The sequence below is a fragment of the Scylla paramamosain genome, chromosome 7 (genome assembly GCF_035594125.1).
Source record: "Scylla paramamosain isolate STU-SP2022 chromosome 7, ASM3559412v1, whole genome shotgun sequence".
Lineage (NCBI taxonomy): Eukaryota > Metazoa > Arthropoda > Malacostraca > Decapoda > Portunidae > Scylla > Scylla paramamosain.
Window position 1 is genome coordinate 2,467,501 of NC_087157.1, and position 15,526 is coordinate 2,483,026.

General features: G+C 36.1%; 1 protein-coding gene across 2 annotated transcripts in view; it reads left to right on the forward strand.

Moving 5' to 3' along the window:
* Positions 1–15,526, forward strand: part of LOC135101906 (lysophospholipid acyltransferase 7-like) — a 31,545-nt gene that overhangs the window by 7,996 nt on the left and 8,023 nt on the right. The window contains exons 5-9 of one of the 2 annotated variants that reach the window (XM_064006240.1): positions 3,085–3,141; positions 8,299–8,510; positions 10,023–10,193; positions 12,127–12,265; positions 13,911–14,099. In XM_064006240.1, coding sequence (XP_063862310.1) covers positions 3,085–3,141; positions 8,299–8,510; positions 10,023–10,193; positions 12,127–12,265; positions 13,911–14,099 — 768 coding nt within the window. The remainder of the gene's footprint in view (positions 1–3,084; positions 3,142–8,298; positions 8,511–10,022; positions 10,194–12,126; positions 12,266–13,910; positions 14,100–15,526) is intronic. The other variant, XM_064006241.1, reaches the window with a different exon arrangement.

The following is a 15,526-nucleotide window of genomic DNA, read 5'->3' on the forward strand; positions in this document are numbered from 1 at the left end:
GACACTTGTGTTCAATACATAGTGTCACAGAGGGCCAGTGTCATGTACTGGGACTGTGGTGTTTGCTTCCTTGTGGGATTTTTCTTAGTTTTATGAATCACTGTCTTCATGTTCTACTTACACTTCATAATCCACTTGATATTTGTTGCAGGTCAGTCTTCCATGTTCAAAAGATTATAGTTTTTTTTTTTTTTTTCGAAACTGTTAAGTGTGGTATGTTATTACATATATATGCAGTCAAGTTGCTGCTAGTGTGGGATCAAGGTTCTGCAAACATCCTACATTAGATATAATTTATGTTAGTTATAATGAAGGCAATGGCAGAAAATTACTATGGTTCTAACTTGTATGAGACAGGAAAATTAAGATGAAATATTTCCAGACTACCAACATCTCAAAAATTTTATACATATATATAATAGGAATTCATAAAACATTACAAGATTAATAAAGGAATAAAATACAGTAACAGTCATTAAAAAAACTGTGCCAAGCCATTGTTTACACACACAGCTGGGGCAGCAGTACCAGTGGCCCAGTCCCTCTTCCTGTGGACAGCAACAGCCCAGTCCCTTTTCCCAGTCAGTCACTAAACTGGTATCACTGTGGGCAGTGGCAGCAGCATCTGCCCAGTCTCTCATCCTGTGTAATTGTTACCCTACCTTGCATTATGGACTTCTCAGCAACTTTTTTTGGTCCATCCCCATGTTAGAGTTTGGAATTCCCGGTGTTACAATATGATTTGGAGGTAAACTAACCCCAATATTAGATGCAATTTGTGTTAGCATATTGCATGTTAGCAGTGACCTGACTGTATATTTTGATGGAGAAATGCTCATTATATTTGGATGCATGCATGCATATGTCTGTGGGCAAGGTTTTCTTGAATATCCTTTTGCCAGATATTATTTGATTGTTGGTTTCATTGCTTAATTTTTGTAAACCTCAGTCAAATGTGTAAATGTGAAGTTTAAAGTATCTATTCACAGTATTTTTAGGGGAGTTTCTTTGGTGCATTGGAAACTCCCAAAGATTATGTTCCATAATTAGTTATTTGCCTGGGATGAAAAACTAAACTTAGCTATGATACTACTAATATATGTTCTTGAAATACTCCTTGGCATAATTATTATTTATTTATTTATTTATTTATTTATTTATTTATTTATTTTTTTTTCTTCAGTGTTGGGCTTCCTTAGAAGTAAGGATTGTTGCCCTGTACCATAACATGTTCTTTTTTTTCTCTCTCTCTCGTTTTTACCCAAGACTGGAGCTGGACTGAGGACCTGCTCTTCCTTGTCCATTGTTCCTATTTTCCAAATAATGATAAGGATTCACAGATACAGTGCAAATTTGCCTCTTAGGCTTTGCTGGGCTTCTTTTGATGAGTGTCACTTGGCATGGGGCATAGCTCAGTCTTTGATATATTTAGTTGTGAGGAGCACATTTGTCTGACTGGTGTGTTATTCGTCTACAGGATTGTTAGGAATGTGTATGTTTTGGTAATGTTCCCACTTAACATAAATCCCTAATTTTAGACACCTTTGAGGGTTGTTGTGGGTATTATGTCCTGCTCATGGTGGGCCTGGATATGGAGAGCTCAGGTATGAGATGGTATTTGGTATGAAAGCAATGGGGTTTGGTTCTAGAATGTTGAAATTATTCAGCCCAACCAGTCATCATACATCAGCTGTTGCCAACGCAACAACAACATAAATTTTTGTTTTCTAGGCCTGTTGTTGTCATAATTGTTCCAGTATGTTTTTTAGCTGTTCTGTTATGAAGGGCATCCACAACAACAGTTCCAAGTCCCAAATCAAAGTCCTTCATTAGGAGGCACAGTCCTAGCCCTGATAGACTAGGGAAACTGGATGCAAAACCCCCCAAAAAAGTTTGGTGTATGTGGTTTAAGGCTCATTCTAATTTGCATAACCTTAAGTTGCAAGTGCATCATGTAACGGCAATGTTTTGGCATCTTCCAGTGATTGATTGCTTGTGGTGACGTTAAAGCAACAAATGACTTTCCTAGAGTGTTGGTAAGCATAGAGCAAGCCAGCCATGGGAGTAAAGGCAATGAACTATTCTCTTTTGTAACATACTGTAGGTGCTTACTTAGGCTGGTTACAATTTACAGTGAAATTTGGTTTACAAGACAGTTTAGGAATGGAACTCCGTCATAACCTGAGGACTCCCTGTACACTATATTGCTCTCTCTAGGCTGGTAGTCTGGCTCTGTCCATTGCTCCTTATATTCCCTAATTTCTGTTCAAGGCTTCCATCTTGAAGTGGTATTGTGAAGTTTCAGTGCTGTTAATATGACTGGCTTGAAGCATGGTGTCTCTGAGGTAGTGGCTCGAACCGCCATACTGGATTTTATTTCATTTCTGCCCACCATCTTGCTTCAATTTTTAATTTTTTTTACACAATTTTCATCCCAGTAAATTACATGATTCCTTATTATGAGAAGAGAATGGGATCTGTGAGAGCTTTTATGAAAAGCCTCCAAGGGTGAGGAGTAAATAGTGACTGCCTGATGACTATGCATAAAAAGAAAGCATTTATATATAAATCTTGCTACAAGCTAGCGTAGTTATATGAGAATAAATATCTACATACAGAAGTTGAATAGTCTTGGTTTCTAAACATCTACACATATATAGATCCTCTGCTTGGAATGGATTAATCACCAGCATTTAAGACTCCTTGTTTTATTTTGTGTACTATATAGGTTTATTTTTGTATTTTCAGGTGTTTTTATTATTTTTTGTTTTTATTTATTAATTTCATTTTATTTTATTTATCAATTTAATCAGTTACCTGTTTGTTTTAGTTTATTTATTTATTCTTTTTTTTTTCAGACTTAGATTTTGGGTATTGTTTTGAAGAATCAAGTAAGCATGAAATTTGGTGCACTACTGTACATAGGAATGATGTATCTATTTTTTGTGACTGAACTTTTATTAACTGAATTTTTTCATCAGATTTTTTTATTAACTCAAAAGAAAACTTGTATAGTTCTCATTACATTTATTAACATCTCTTCCTCTTTCCATTTCTTTTTGCCCTCTCGTTCTGTGATCTCAGAACCGTTGTTACTTAGAGGGTTTAGGTCATGTACAAGGAACACCATCCTGTGGGAAGGTGAGAAGAAAGTAGACATGTGCTGTATTGTGCTATTTTTATGAGGTTTTATTAAAATGATAGCTATTTTTTTGTAACTTGAGCATGTGTATTTGTAGAAATATAAAGGTAATATGTAACACCAAGTTTACTAGTCCATACAGGCAGTACGTATATGTAGTTGCCAAGAACATCCACTGGGAAGGTTTGTTTTGATCACATACTTTTTTGTATTTACATAAAATATTTGTAGCCACCAAAAATGCAAAGTAGCTTAGTTTCATTATTCTTGTGTAGTATCTGTAAGTCTCATGGTGTTCTTTGACTTTTGCTGATTGGCTGAAGTTGAAGCTCACTGTAAGTGTTTTTTGGGGCTCAGCTCCTTGCCTTCTGCTGGTTGGTTAGCAGAGCATGTAGCTCATTGTAGTTTGGCAGTAAGAGATGGATTATCTAGAATATCTTATGCCATTTTGAGCTGACCTCTACTCTGTATATGTAAGACTTTTCTAACTTTGGCATGGCTATGTTGCTAAATACTTGATTTGCCTCATTCACCACTTGGCAGTTGAATGGTTGTGGACTAGAAACTTCAGTGAAGTTGAATAATACTAAACATGCAAGATGAAAGAAATCTATACTAGAGTATGAAGTACAAATGTTTATCCAAGTTTTAAGATTTTGTGTTGCTTTGTTTGAACTGATTAAGTCAGGATAAAGTAAAATATGATATCTGGTTAAAAGCTCTCTTGAATGTAAAGGTGTATCAAATTTTTAATAGAAAAGAAAGAGAGGCTGAGTTTTTTAAATCTTATGTGGTTATTAGTAGCATGGCTACTATGCATAACAAGGTTAGGACACCCTCAGTGTAAAGTATCTATAATATAACTTCACTTAAAAACGGTTACCACATATTGTCTCTTACTGCTCAGTCAGAAATGTGGTAACTTCATGTATTCAAGAAGTCCCTTTTCATCCCTATTTACTGTTGCCTCTATCCCTATATCAGAAAACTTGACAAAAGTTAAAATGAGTAGTTTCCCTTATCAACTCCCTTAACCAATAGGTGAAACCTCTTTATGCCACCACCTGTTTGATGTTGGATTTGAAAATTTGTCACTGCTTTTTACCTTCAAGCAAGTTATGTGGTCTTGAAAATATCAGTCAAATATTTCAGTTTAGAAAGCTGCTCAAAATTAAAGTAAGTGGGGTGACAATTCAGACCTTGAATAAAATAAGACATCATCATGCACTTCAGATGGATGTTTAGATGCAGTAGGTTCAACATTTTTATGATAATTCCATCGACAAACAAGCATACATAAATGGAAAACACGTAGATGGAATCTGAAGCCTGAGAGGAAAAGTTGAATTTGGTGGACAAGTGTCCTACTTTTTGGAAGTTAGACCCCATGATTATCTCTTATATTCATTATCATAGGAACAATAATACTCCTGCAGTAAGAACAGTTAATTTTTCTTAGAAAATTGTAGTTATTAATCAAAAACAATTTAGAAATGGGCATTCACCTTAAGTATAGGAGGGAATATGGCAGGGATGGTACTCCATGGCTGTCTATGATGCTACAGTGTCCCATCAGTTTGTGGACCGTCCTGACCCTCTTCTTCACTAGGAATATCCATTGGTATTGCTCTGGAACACTTCATTGCATCTGTCTTGAATGAAGCCTTCAAAATTGAGATCACTCACAACAGATATGGCATCATCCTGATGTGATGGTCTTGGCTGTGGCTCAGATGACAAGTCAGGTTGAGCTGGCTGGAGAACTTGAGCTAGCAGGCTGCCATGAATGAATCTTGTTACGAGTGTTTGCTTCCTCTCTTAATTTTTTTTACATGTTTGGTTTTTATAATATTGAATGTTGTTGATGGCTTAAATATCTTATGTTTTATGAATATTGCATGCCAAAACAACTTCCTTCAACTCATCTATCCAGCCAAGATAACACATGTCTGTCATAGAGAGTTTCCCTTCTGGAGTGACATGCTACGAGGTTATTACTTCAGGCAGCTAGTTTTGTACATAGAATGATGCTCTTACATTTTCCTCTTTGGCTTTGAGGCATGATAGCAAATGAGTGGCAACTCAGAAGCTCAGGCTGTGTAAGAGGAAAGAAAATTATGCTGTAATCATGCAGTCACGAGGTCAGTAACTGACAGTCAAGGGTAAAGTGAACAGGATTGTTATTTTGAAATTAAACTACCAAACAGAGAGAGGATTGTGTAATATTGTAACTGAGTGTCAAGTGATGTATAAAGCTTTGTGGATCATCACATTGATGGCTTCTGCTTTGTTCATAGCAACTCCTGTTGCACTTTGTTATCATCACTACCACCACCACACTATGTCAACAGTATAACCATCATAACACTCTACTATCACCTTAATATCATCACTGCCAACTGATTTTATCACTACCATTGCCTTAACATGTTCCAAAACCTCCATACATTGTTACCATCATTAAACTGTTTCACTATCACCATTCATCACGCTCTATCACTGACAGACTCATAGAACAAAGATGCAGATGCCTAATTGGGTTTCTCACCATAATAGGGCCATTTTGTGTGGCAGACTGCATAAATTAAATTAACTTGTAATAAATTGATAATTGTCTTATGAATATGTTAGTGCTCACATAAGTGAATAATACATAAATAAAGTGCATGTAAATGCATCATGGATGCTTTTTCCCCACATCAGGTTTCAAAAGGAAAACAAAATTTATTTTGCTTTAGGTGTCATTTATTATCAGAGATTGTCATATGTCTTTTATGTGGCAGTCCATCTTCAGGACATGTGATTTGAATAAGATTATATGAATCATCACATTCTGATGAATATAAAATAGGATGAAAACTGGGATTTAATTTTTTTTTTATTTTATGGGGTCATAAATATCTTATTCCACTGATCTGAATATGTACCTGTGTGATGTAGGAAGGTAATTTCAGTCTTAGGTATCTAATATATTATAAATTTTCTATAAAGTTGCTTGTATTCTCAGTCTTGATTATGATTTAGTTGCCAAATTTGTATTGCACTCGGTTATTACTTGATAGTTGCAGTCTGCATAGAAAGGTAGTTCATGGATTAGTGGATGAACAGATTAATAACATTTTTTGATTCATGGCTAAGAGAGAGTTCTCTTGTAGTGTGAAATATCTATTTGCTGACCCACTGGCAACAACGATGCTTTAGCAATGCTGTGTGGCAGGGCAGCCGTGCTCAGCTGCTTTGTGAAACCTGCATGGCAGGCTTTGGTTTGCATGTTATTTTGTGCCTTGCTATTTCTTTTTCATTTGGTGCTCAACATTTGGTGGGTGTGTAGCTCAGTGTGATGGCCAGAAGGGTTATTACTATAGAGGATGTAACAGCTGTGGGTGCCTTGTACAAGGTAGGTATTCCAGTTCAGTAGATATCAGCTCAGACACAGGCATGAGTGTGTGTTTGTAAGGTGATGAAGCAATTTATTGAGGAGGGAGTGTGGGACCTGCATGCACCCAATCTCCAGCCTGGCAAGGCCAAATCAATACACATAAGAACCCAAGAAGGGATTGTAACAAGAAAAAAATGGAAGGCAAGGCAATGCAATCCCTTTTGGGTCCTTGCAGATATTAATTTAGTCCTGCCATGCTGGTGATAGGGTGCAAGCTGGTCTTATGCTCTCTCCTGAACAATTTGCTTCATTAACTTCTTTCTAACATACACATGCTCATGGCTGTCTGCCAATGTCTGCTTGATCAGAATGCCTGTCTTGTACAAGGCAATTACAGTTATGTTCTCCCTAGTAGTAATGCTCCTGGCTATCACACTGGGCTAAGCTCACAACAAATGTCATGCTTCAAATGAAAAAGAGATGACTAGACACTAAGCAACAAACTAACCAAAACACCTTTTCTGTTCATTTCTACTTTTCTATCCTCACTTTCCATCTAAAGCTGGATTTGGTCAATCAATTGGCATCTTATTTTTATGAACCATACATTCAACAATCTTCCCAACTAATCAGCAATAGTTGCACAACCACCTTTTTGATATTTAATCATATTTCCATGTTGATTATTATGTTGCATTGGACTTCAGAGTACCAAGACACAACCACAAATAAGAGAATACATATGTCCAACATAGCAGCACATTAGCATGGTGATATATAGCCAGTAACTGTGATGCACCTCTGGATTTTTGTTCTGGGTATATGCAAGTGTGGAATTATAGAGGGGAAGGTGATAAAAAAAATTGCAAGAAAGGAAAGTTGTGGAAACTCATGGCATAAAATGAAAGGAGAGTAAGCATGGCAATATGTAAAAGATGCACTGTGGGAATAAAGGTAAAGTAAAGTTTGGGGCATATGCTATAGCTGCGCATGGCCTCAGCTCTCATCTTGTCTCATTGACTTTTGTGCTTGTGATGGATGATATCCCTTACCCTGGGACACAAGGTCACAGTAACATCCTGGTTTTCAGTTTGCCATTCTCAGGTTTCCCCAGATAATCATTTTATTGTCCAGCAAAAAGGAAGGATGACCAGCTGGGTAAGCTGTGCCAACTGTCTCACCCAGATTCGAGCCAGGTCCAGCAGATTCATAACTAGGCATGCTAGCCACTGCACCACTGAGGTGCCTGCAGGATAGTTAAATACATAATACCAACACTTAAGTATTACCTTGAAATTTTTAAAAAAATCAGATCTGAGTTAGTGCAGTAAGAAATAATTGCCCAAGACATACCTGAATGGATAGCAGGAATTCAGATAATGTAATTCAAAAATGTTATAGATTTGATAAAAAGAGATTAAATATGGATTGTTGAGGGTTATATGCAGCATCAGGAGATGTTGAGTGAAAATGAGATGTGATAGATGAAGTAAATAAGGCTAAGAAAAATTGGTGTGGATATGACAGCCTCTTTGTAAAATAGAAGATTGAAATGTTACATTATATAGTCAAAGAGGAGCAAAGCAAGAAAACTGTAGTGTGACAGCTGCAACTGGAGACTCTTCTCACTTAACTATTCCTTTGAAGGAGCTGTAAGGAACATAATACATGAACAGATTGTAGTTGTAATTAAATGCACTTAAAGTATTGGGATTAATATTGGGAGGTAGCATGATTTGTAAAATAAGAAATTTTCTTGATCATGTTTTTCTTACAGTTTGCTGAAAGTGAGGAAATATTCAGAGATTATGGCTTCTTTTATCGGATATGGTACATGACCCCAGTTTTCTTCAACTTCCGCATGCGCATCTACGCTGGGTTTGTCCTCTCTGAGTGTGTTTGCATCATGGCTGGCTTGGGAGCTTATCCTTGTGTTTGTGAACCCAAGCCTGGCCGAGGACCTACCAAGTATCAGCCCTTGGATTCATTGTAAGTGTTTGTCCTCTTCATTGTTGATTTAGGTTTTGCTGTGTGAACTTGATCACATGCTTTTCAGTATTGATGTATCAATATCTGCATAATCATAAATGCTAAAGTTAAGACTTCAATTTCCTTACTTTGAAGCTCTAATTCAGCCACCATTAATTCAAAATAGACTTGTCTTAGCTCGATAGATGAAAAAAAATGTTCTTGAATAAATTATTTTGTTTTGTGTCTCAGTAGGTGGTAGACTGAAACATGAAATATGTATGTTACTAGATGCAGAGGACAATAACCATTCATGCATATAACAAAGCATATCATTAAGACTAAGCAGTCTAGAATTTTAGGCTTCAGTTTGCTGGCTGCTAAGACATCTATCTATATTACTGCCTGACTCCTTTCTTATACTTTTCTTAAGAGATATCAGAGCTTCATATAAACATTGATGTCTCAGTGGCTGGCAAGTCATAGCATGAAACTTCAGTTTGCTTCATGTAAATTAAATGCATTTTTTATATATATATCTGTTAATATACAGAGCATTCCTCTTCAAATTTTGGTTAAAGTAATTTGGCTAAACTACTGCTATTGCGATTAATATTACTACTATCCCTCCTCCTCCTCCTCCTCCTCCTCCTCCTCCTCCTCCTCCTCCTCTAGGACCAATCAGTAGCACATTGCAGGACAAGACCTCTCTCAAGCTATTTTACTGAACTCTTTCGGCTGCTTGTTCTAAGAACAAATTTATCTGAGAACTACTTCTCTTTGCAGTAAATACAGTATGAAGCAGGTATCAGTCCTGGTCCCCATGCAATCATATCTACAAATTATACTGGTGGCTGATTGCAAATGCATAGGCTGCTGATCTGAACTGTTAAACTTTCAGATTCACTTTTTTGAAAAATACATTTCTCTTTGAACAATGTACTAATTATCATTGTGTTCCATGTCTAACAGTTGAAATTGTACAGTTTACTCTTGTAAACTGTTTATTATAGTATTCTTCATAAAGTAGGGATTAGTATTATCTAATTTAGGTATTTATTAGGATTCAAAAAGTTAAGCCTCCAAACTCAAGGTTAGCTATTCATCAATTTTTTTATTTCCTGATGCCAGATGGCAACATTTTGAGTAGCACAATCCCTTTCATCTGTTTGTTGCACCATTTAAGTTTCTTGTAATTGAGCTTTACTCTGTGTTTTATGCACCAACGCTGGTGCCCTGCACATCTAATATCCAGATTCAGGTTTTCTTGTAATTAATGGGCTTTTCTTAAATATCTATAACATTTAAGATGAATTATATTTTAATGAGAAATTGTGTAAAAGGCTTTGAACTGAAGTGCCCGTAGTTAGAATTAGCAGGATTAGAGTGTACTAGTTATATTTTGTAGTGTAATTCTTACCAGTTTCCATCATCCATTTTTGTATACAGGTATGTATGCTAACAAATTTGCCAGGCATAATTAGCATGTTTTGTAGTTAAGAGAACTATTATTTATTAATCACTTTATTACAGATCAGAAGATTCAAAGGTTGAATATAGTTTTGAGACAATTCACAACATTGATGAATATGGAGCAGACTTCACTCCAACAGTCCGGGCAGGGATGAGGTGTTGGAACATGACTGTCCAGTACTGGCTAGCTAATAATGTCTACAAGCGTCTGAAGCTTATAAAACCAGTGAGGTAAGTGTTCTGAATTATTCAAAGTAATTTTATGAGTTCATATGTGCTATAAAAATATTACATAATATTACATTATATTATACTGCACTACATTACATTACATTACATTACATGCACTTAATGTTATGTAATATCACATGATATTATGAGGCTATGCAACACTTGGTGGCAAAAATATAAACTATTGAGATATGCAAATTTCCTGATGAATGGACCTACATTGTTCATGAATGAGAACTGCATATATGTGTACGTATGTAGCCGCACCGGCTGGGCATCAATTGGCTCTCAGATGATCTGTTTTACTGAACACACCCATCATCGTAGGGTCGAGGAAAGGCAGTTCTCTCTCTCTGACGTTTATTGATGAGGTAGACATGACCGTAAGAACTGCGAACAAGTTCTCGGTCTCAATTTCTTACAAAATAACATTATACACTGATATTAAACACTTTCAACATATTACAATATTCATTAACAATACATGCAATCAACTTGGCACTATGACAATCAGTTTTTACTACAAAATTAAGATATTTACCTCGGTCACCATCCTGCCCGTCTTTGAGTGCGACTTGGCCGTGAGTGATGCCCGCAGGCGATCAGTGGGTTAACCACACTCTACTAACAAGTGAGCATCGGCTTCAGTGCTTAATATAGCATTGAATGCTGATACTTACACACATTACACGTTTTCATGCAAATAGAAAACTATTGAACATTTCACTTATGAATGCCGAGGAATAATGACGTGAGGTACATACGCTTTACATATAGTAACAATGTATATGAATACTACAGCATATGTACACATATACATATAGTGACCTGACTCTTTGTAGTGACATTACTACTAGATCAATGAATAGTAATTTGATATCTTACCACCTCATGCTAAAGTTTTGTAAAGATTTCCTATACTTAATGGAATGTTGCCTATCAAAATCAATATTTGCTAATAATCCCAAGTAATGGACTGGTTTAAGTGTAGAAATTATGCAAGATAATAAAAGTAAATGCCAGTAATAATTGGAGTGTTGTTAAGTTTTCTCTGGAGTTTGAAATTTCTAAAAAAAAAGAAAAGAAAAGAAAAAAAGTAAACAAATTTATAAATTATAATTGCACCCAAGACAACTGCATCTTCTGCTGTGATATCATTGTCCATCTGACCTGACCCATTCCACTGTACTCCATGCCTTTGAGGGCAAAATTTCTTTAATTTTCAACTGTTATTTTCAGTGCTATATTAGCAACACTTAATATGCTAGTTCTGTTAATGAAGAAGTGTGCTATGTATCTGCTTTTGTTAAGATAATTTGTGGTTTTAAGGACTGGTAACAACATTTAATCTTGTCACAACCAGTACAACTAAGACAATTCTGTATCCCCCCAAAAATCATATTTGTAAGTCATTATAAAGTTATGTATGAACAGAACCATGTCAAGTATAGCCTGACAATGGGTTCAGGATTTATGCATCCTTGAGGTTAAGCCATAATATGCAGGAAAAAATGCCACAAAGACAAAATTTTATTTTTTTTTCAATATAAAAAGAGCTAACTTTTGATGGCTAGACTTCTGCAGATTAAGGTATTATCTATGAAAAGGACACATTACAGAACAGGTTAACAATGTGATGTATGAGTTGATTTTGCATGTGTTTCATTAAGATTTTACTTAGATTCTGTTTAGTAAATCAAGTCAAGTTAGAAATCATGTATGGCATCAGCTTTACCTACAGTCCATTGGGAGAAAGAATTTCAGTGAGATCTCTGTGTTTGGTTGGCAGCCCTGCTGCCCACTGGCCTATTGAGTTTGATATATATATATATATATATATATATATATATATATATATATATATATATATATATATATATATATATATATATATATATATATATATATATATTATTTCTATTTGATATGACAGAGAGGCTTTGACAATGCTGGCATCTGCATATTGGCATGGAGTTTATTCAGGCTACTACCTCTCCATGCTGACAGTACCTTTCATCCTCGCTGTGGAAGACTATTATGATCGCTTGCTGAGGAGGAAACTTGGAGACACTGTGAGTTTTATTTTCTATTGTAGAAGCATCTGATAGATAATAGTAATTGAAATGTGCAGCTTACTTGCTTTTGTGTAATATTTGTTCTTTTTTTTTTAGAACATGACTTTTTTAGAACATAATGATTAAGGGAATCTAATCATATAGTAGAATTCTAATACATTTGAAATGGTAACTAAGAATTGCATAAAATTAGCTGTACTTAAAGAAACTAATTAGTCATCAGCAGACTTAATTCCTGAGGTTGGTAAAAGGTTGCTGCTTTGCATTTTAATAAGGCAAGTTTGATTCATTTTTTAATTATGAAATGAGTTTGCTTCTTTATATGACTATAAAATGGTATTTTTTTGTGAGGCAGCCTTCTCTTTGTGTTTGTTTTGTGGATATATATAATTGAAGAAGGGACTATGATTTAAATAAATAGGAATTAACTGCATGTATGGCAAAGTTTAAAGATATAACGGATACAGTGTCATTTCTTGCAACGAAGAAGAGGATGATACTATAGGTAAACATCTTACAAGGGAATATTAAAACACCAAGGAATGATAATGATTTGTTTCAGAAGCCATCTTGTAAAAATAGTTTGAGATTAGTAAATTAAAGTTTTACAAGTATTACAAAAGTTACTGTATTTACCTTCTTTCATTTGTAATGTTTATAAAATTGAGAAATAATGCTGTAAAATGTCATTTCTTGAAAATATTGTACAGGTCGACTGGCACTAAACCACATTAATTTTTACTACTTGTAATTTCAAATTTCCTGGGTTGCTCCACCAACCTGCTGCTGCTACTGTTTGTTGGCAGTATTGTACTTGCTGCATAATCAGCTGGCATCACTTCCAAACTCAATGAAGCCATTCCAATTTGTTTTCTCCATTCATTATTAAACCTGTTCAGTTTTAGCTCCAGCCAAGGCTCCAGTGAATAAAGGAAATGCTTCTTGTTGTGTAAAGTGCAAACACCATATATTATTCATAAAAGATAAGTTTGAACTTCTGGAAAAAAAAAAAAAATACCTCTGTGTGTCTGTGCGAAGCTTGTGTGAATTATACAGCACTGGCTCTTTGACAGTTTATGACATAAAGAAACAGAAAGAGAAATTTCTCAGTTTCTTTGCTAACAGTATTGGCTGTACTGATACTATTGATATTGGCCAGAAATTAAATAGAAATACCAGTATCAGCACAAAAAATGCTATTAGTACAGCACCACTTATTAATAATCAATTAATAATGATTTATGGGGTATTTTTAAAGGTAGGATGAGGTGGTTAACTGTTGGGTCAAGAGTATTCTAATCTAACCACTCTGTAATCCAGCAAAATCACTGGTCTGGCACTATAGGTCCCAGTGATACCAGACTAGTGATAATCGACCTGTATATGTTTTCCAGGTTTTATTAGTTTCATTCTTGTGTTATATTGATGATCAGCATCCTCTGATAGCATAGTTAAGTTGTTGTGTTATACAGGTGGCTTATTTTCTCTGATAGCCCAGTCAGTAGACATACTGAAAAGTTATGCTGTAGTAGTGTTTCCTTTGTTTGTGTTGTTTGAAATTACTTTATGTTGGTTATTCCTTTTTTACAGTTGTTCAGTATTCAGTTTATGAGAGTTGATAGATTTCTTTTTTCTTTTTCAGGGAAAACATCTATATGATTGGTTCTCATGGTTTGTGAAGATGCAGAACTTTGCCTACATGGGCATGGCCTTCTTGCTGCTGCGCGTGGATACTACTCTTCATTACTGGCATTCTATAGGATACCTTTATCATGGCCTCATCATTGTCATGCATTGCATTGCTCAGTACATCAATCTCATCCTTGGCAAGGTGAGTTTATCGTGGCTTTCATTGCATTGTTCTGACCATCAGTTTTATTGTTAGCAATGCGAGTTTATAGATAGCACTCTTCCCTTGTTTGTTATACCTGCTTTCCTGTCTTAACAGGACTGCATATTTTTTTTTTTTTTTTATGTAGGAAGGATACTGGCCAAGGGCAACAAAAATCTAATAAAAAAAATGCCCACTGAAATGCCAGTCCCATAAAAGGGTCAAAGCAGTGGTCAAAAATTGGTGGATAAGTGTCTTGAAACCTCCCTCTTGAAGGAATTCAAGTCATAGGAAGGTGGAAATACAGAAGCAGGCAGGGAGTTCCAGAGTTTACCAGAGAAAGGGATGAATGATTGAGAATACTGGTTAACTCTTGCGTTAGAGAGGTGGACAGAATAGGGGTGAGAGAAAGAAGAAAGTCTTGTGCAGCGAGGCCGCGGAAGGAGGAGAGGCATGCAGTTAGCAAGATCAGAAGAGCAGTTAGCATGAAAATAGCGGTAGAAGACAGCTAGATATGCAACATTGCGGCGGTGAGAGAGAGGCTGAAGACAGTCAGTTAGAGGAGAGGAGTTGATGAGACGAAAAGCTTTTGACTCCACCCTGTCTAGAAGAGCAGTATGAGTGGAACCCCCCCAGACATGTGAAGCATACTCCATACATGGACGGATACGGCCCTTGTACAGAGTTAGCAGCTGGGGGAGTGAGAAAAACTGGCGGAGACATTTAATGCTTCATTATAACCACATAGTATCATGATTCACAGTAAGGTTTGCTAGTCTTCATCTGTGGGTGTACTGCTTACGCGTTGTAGATTTACCAGTAGGCCTATCTATTAACTGCAATATGCTTTTATATAGATACATATTCCATTTTCCTCTTGTATAAACATTTCTAATTAGATTCTAGCAGGAACCTTGGTTTGTATCATTTGTCTTGCAGCGGAATCACTTCATGGACCACTGACAGTGTCTGGTATATTCACTTGATCTGTATCACAAAGATTGTCTGCAGACATATGTGGTGTGTCTGTCACAGATGACATTTCTCACTTGTGTCTGTAGACTTTGTATGCTTGTGTGGATGGGCCTTTAGTTTTCATCAAGTTTTGGAAAGTTACTAGTAACTTGGGATTTCTTCTGAGCCAGTTTCAATCACACAGTTACATCACACCACACTGGCTACACAACAAACCATATCACACTCAGTCACATCGCACCCACCCACACCATAACCAGCATGACATCTAGCCATATCACAACCCACATCTCATCCTACACACCATGCCAAACACAACATTCAATCACACCACACCACATATAGCGCCCAGTATCATGCCTCATATTGTACCAGCCACTCCCAGCCGTACCACTATTGCATCACAAGAGCCATAAAAGCAACTCGTATCACACAGTCATGCCATATAGCCT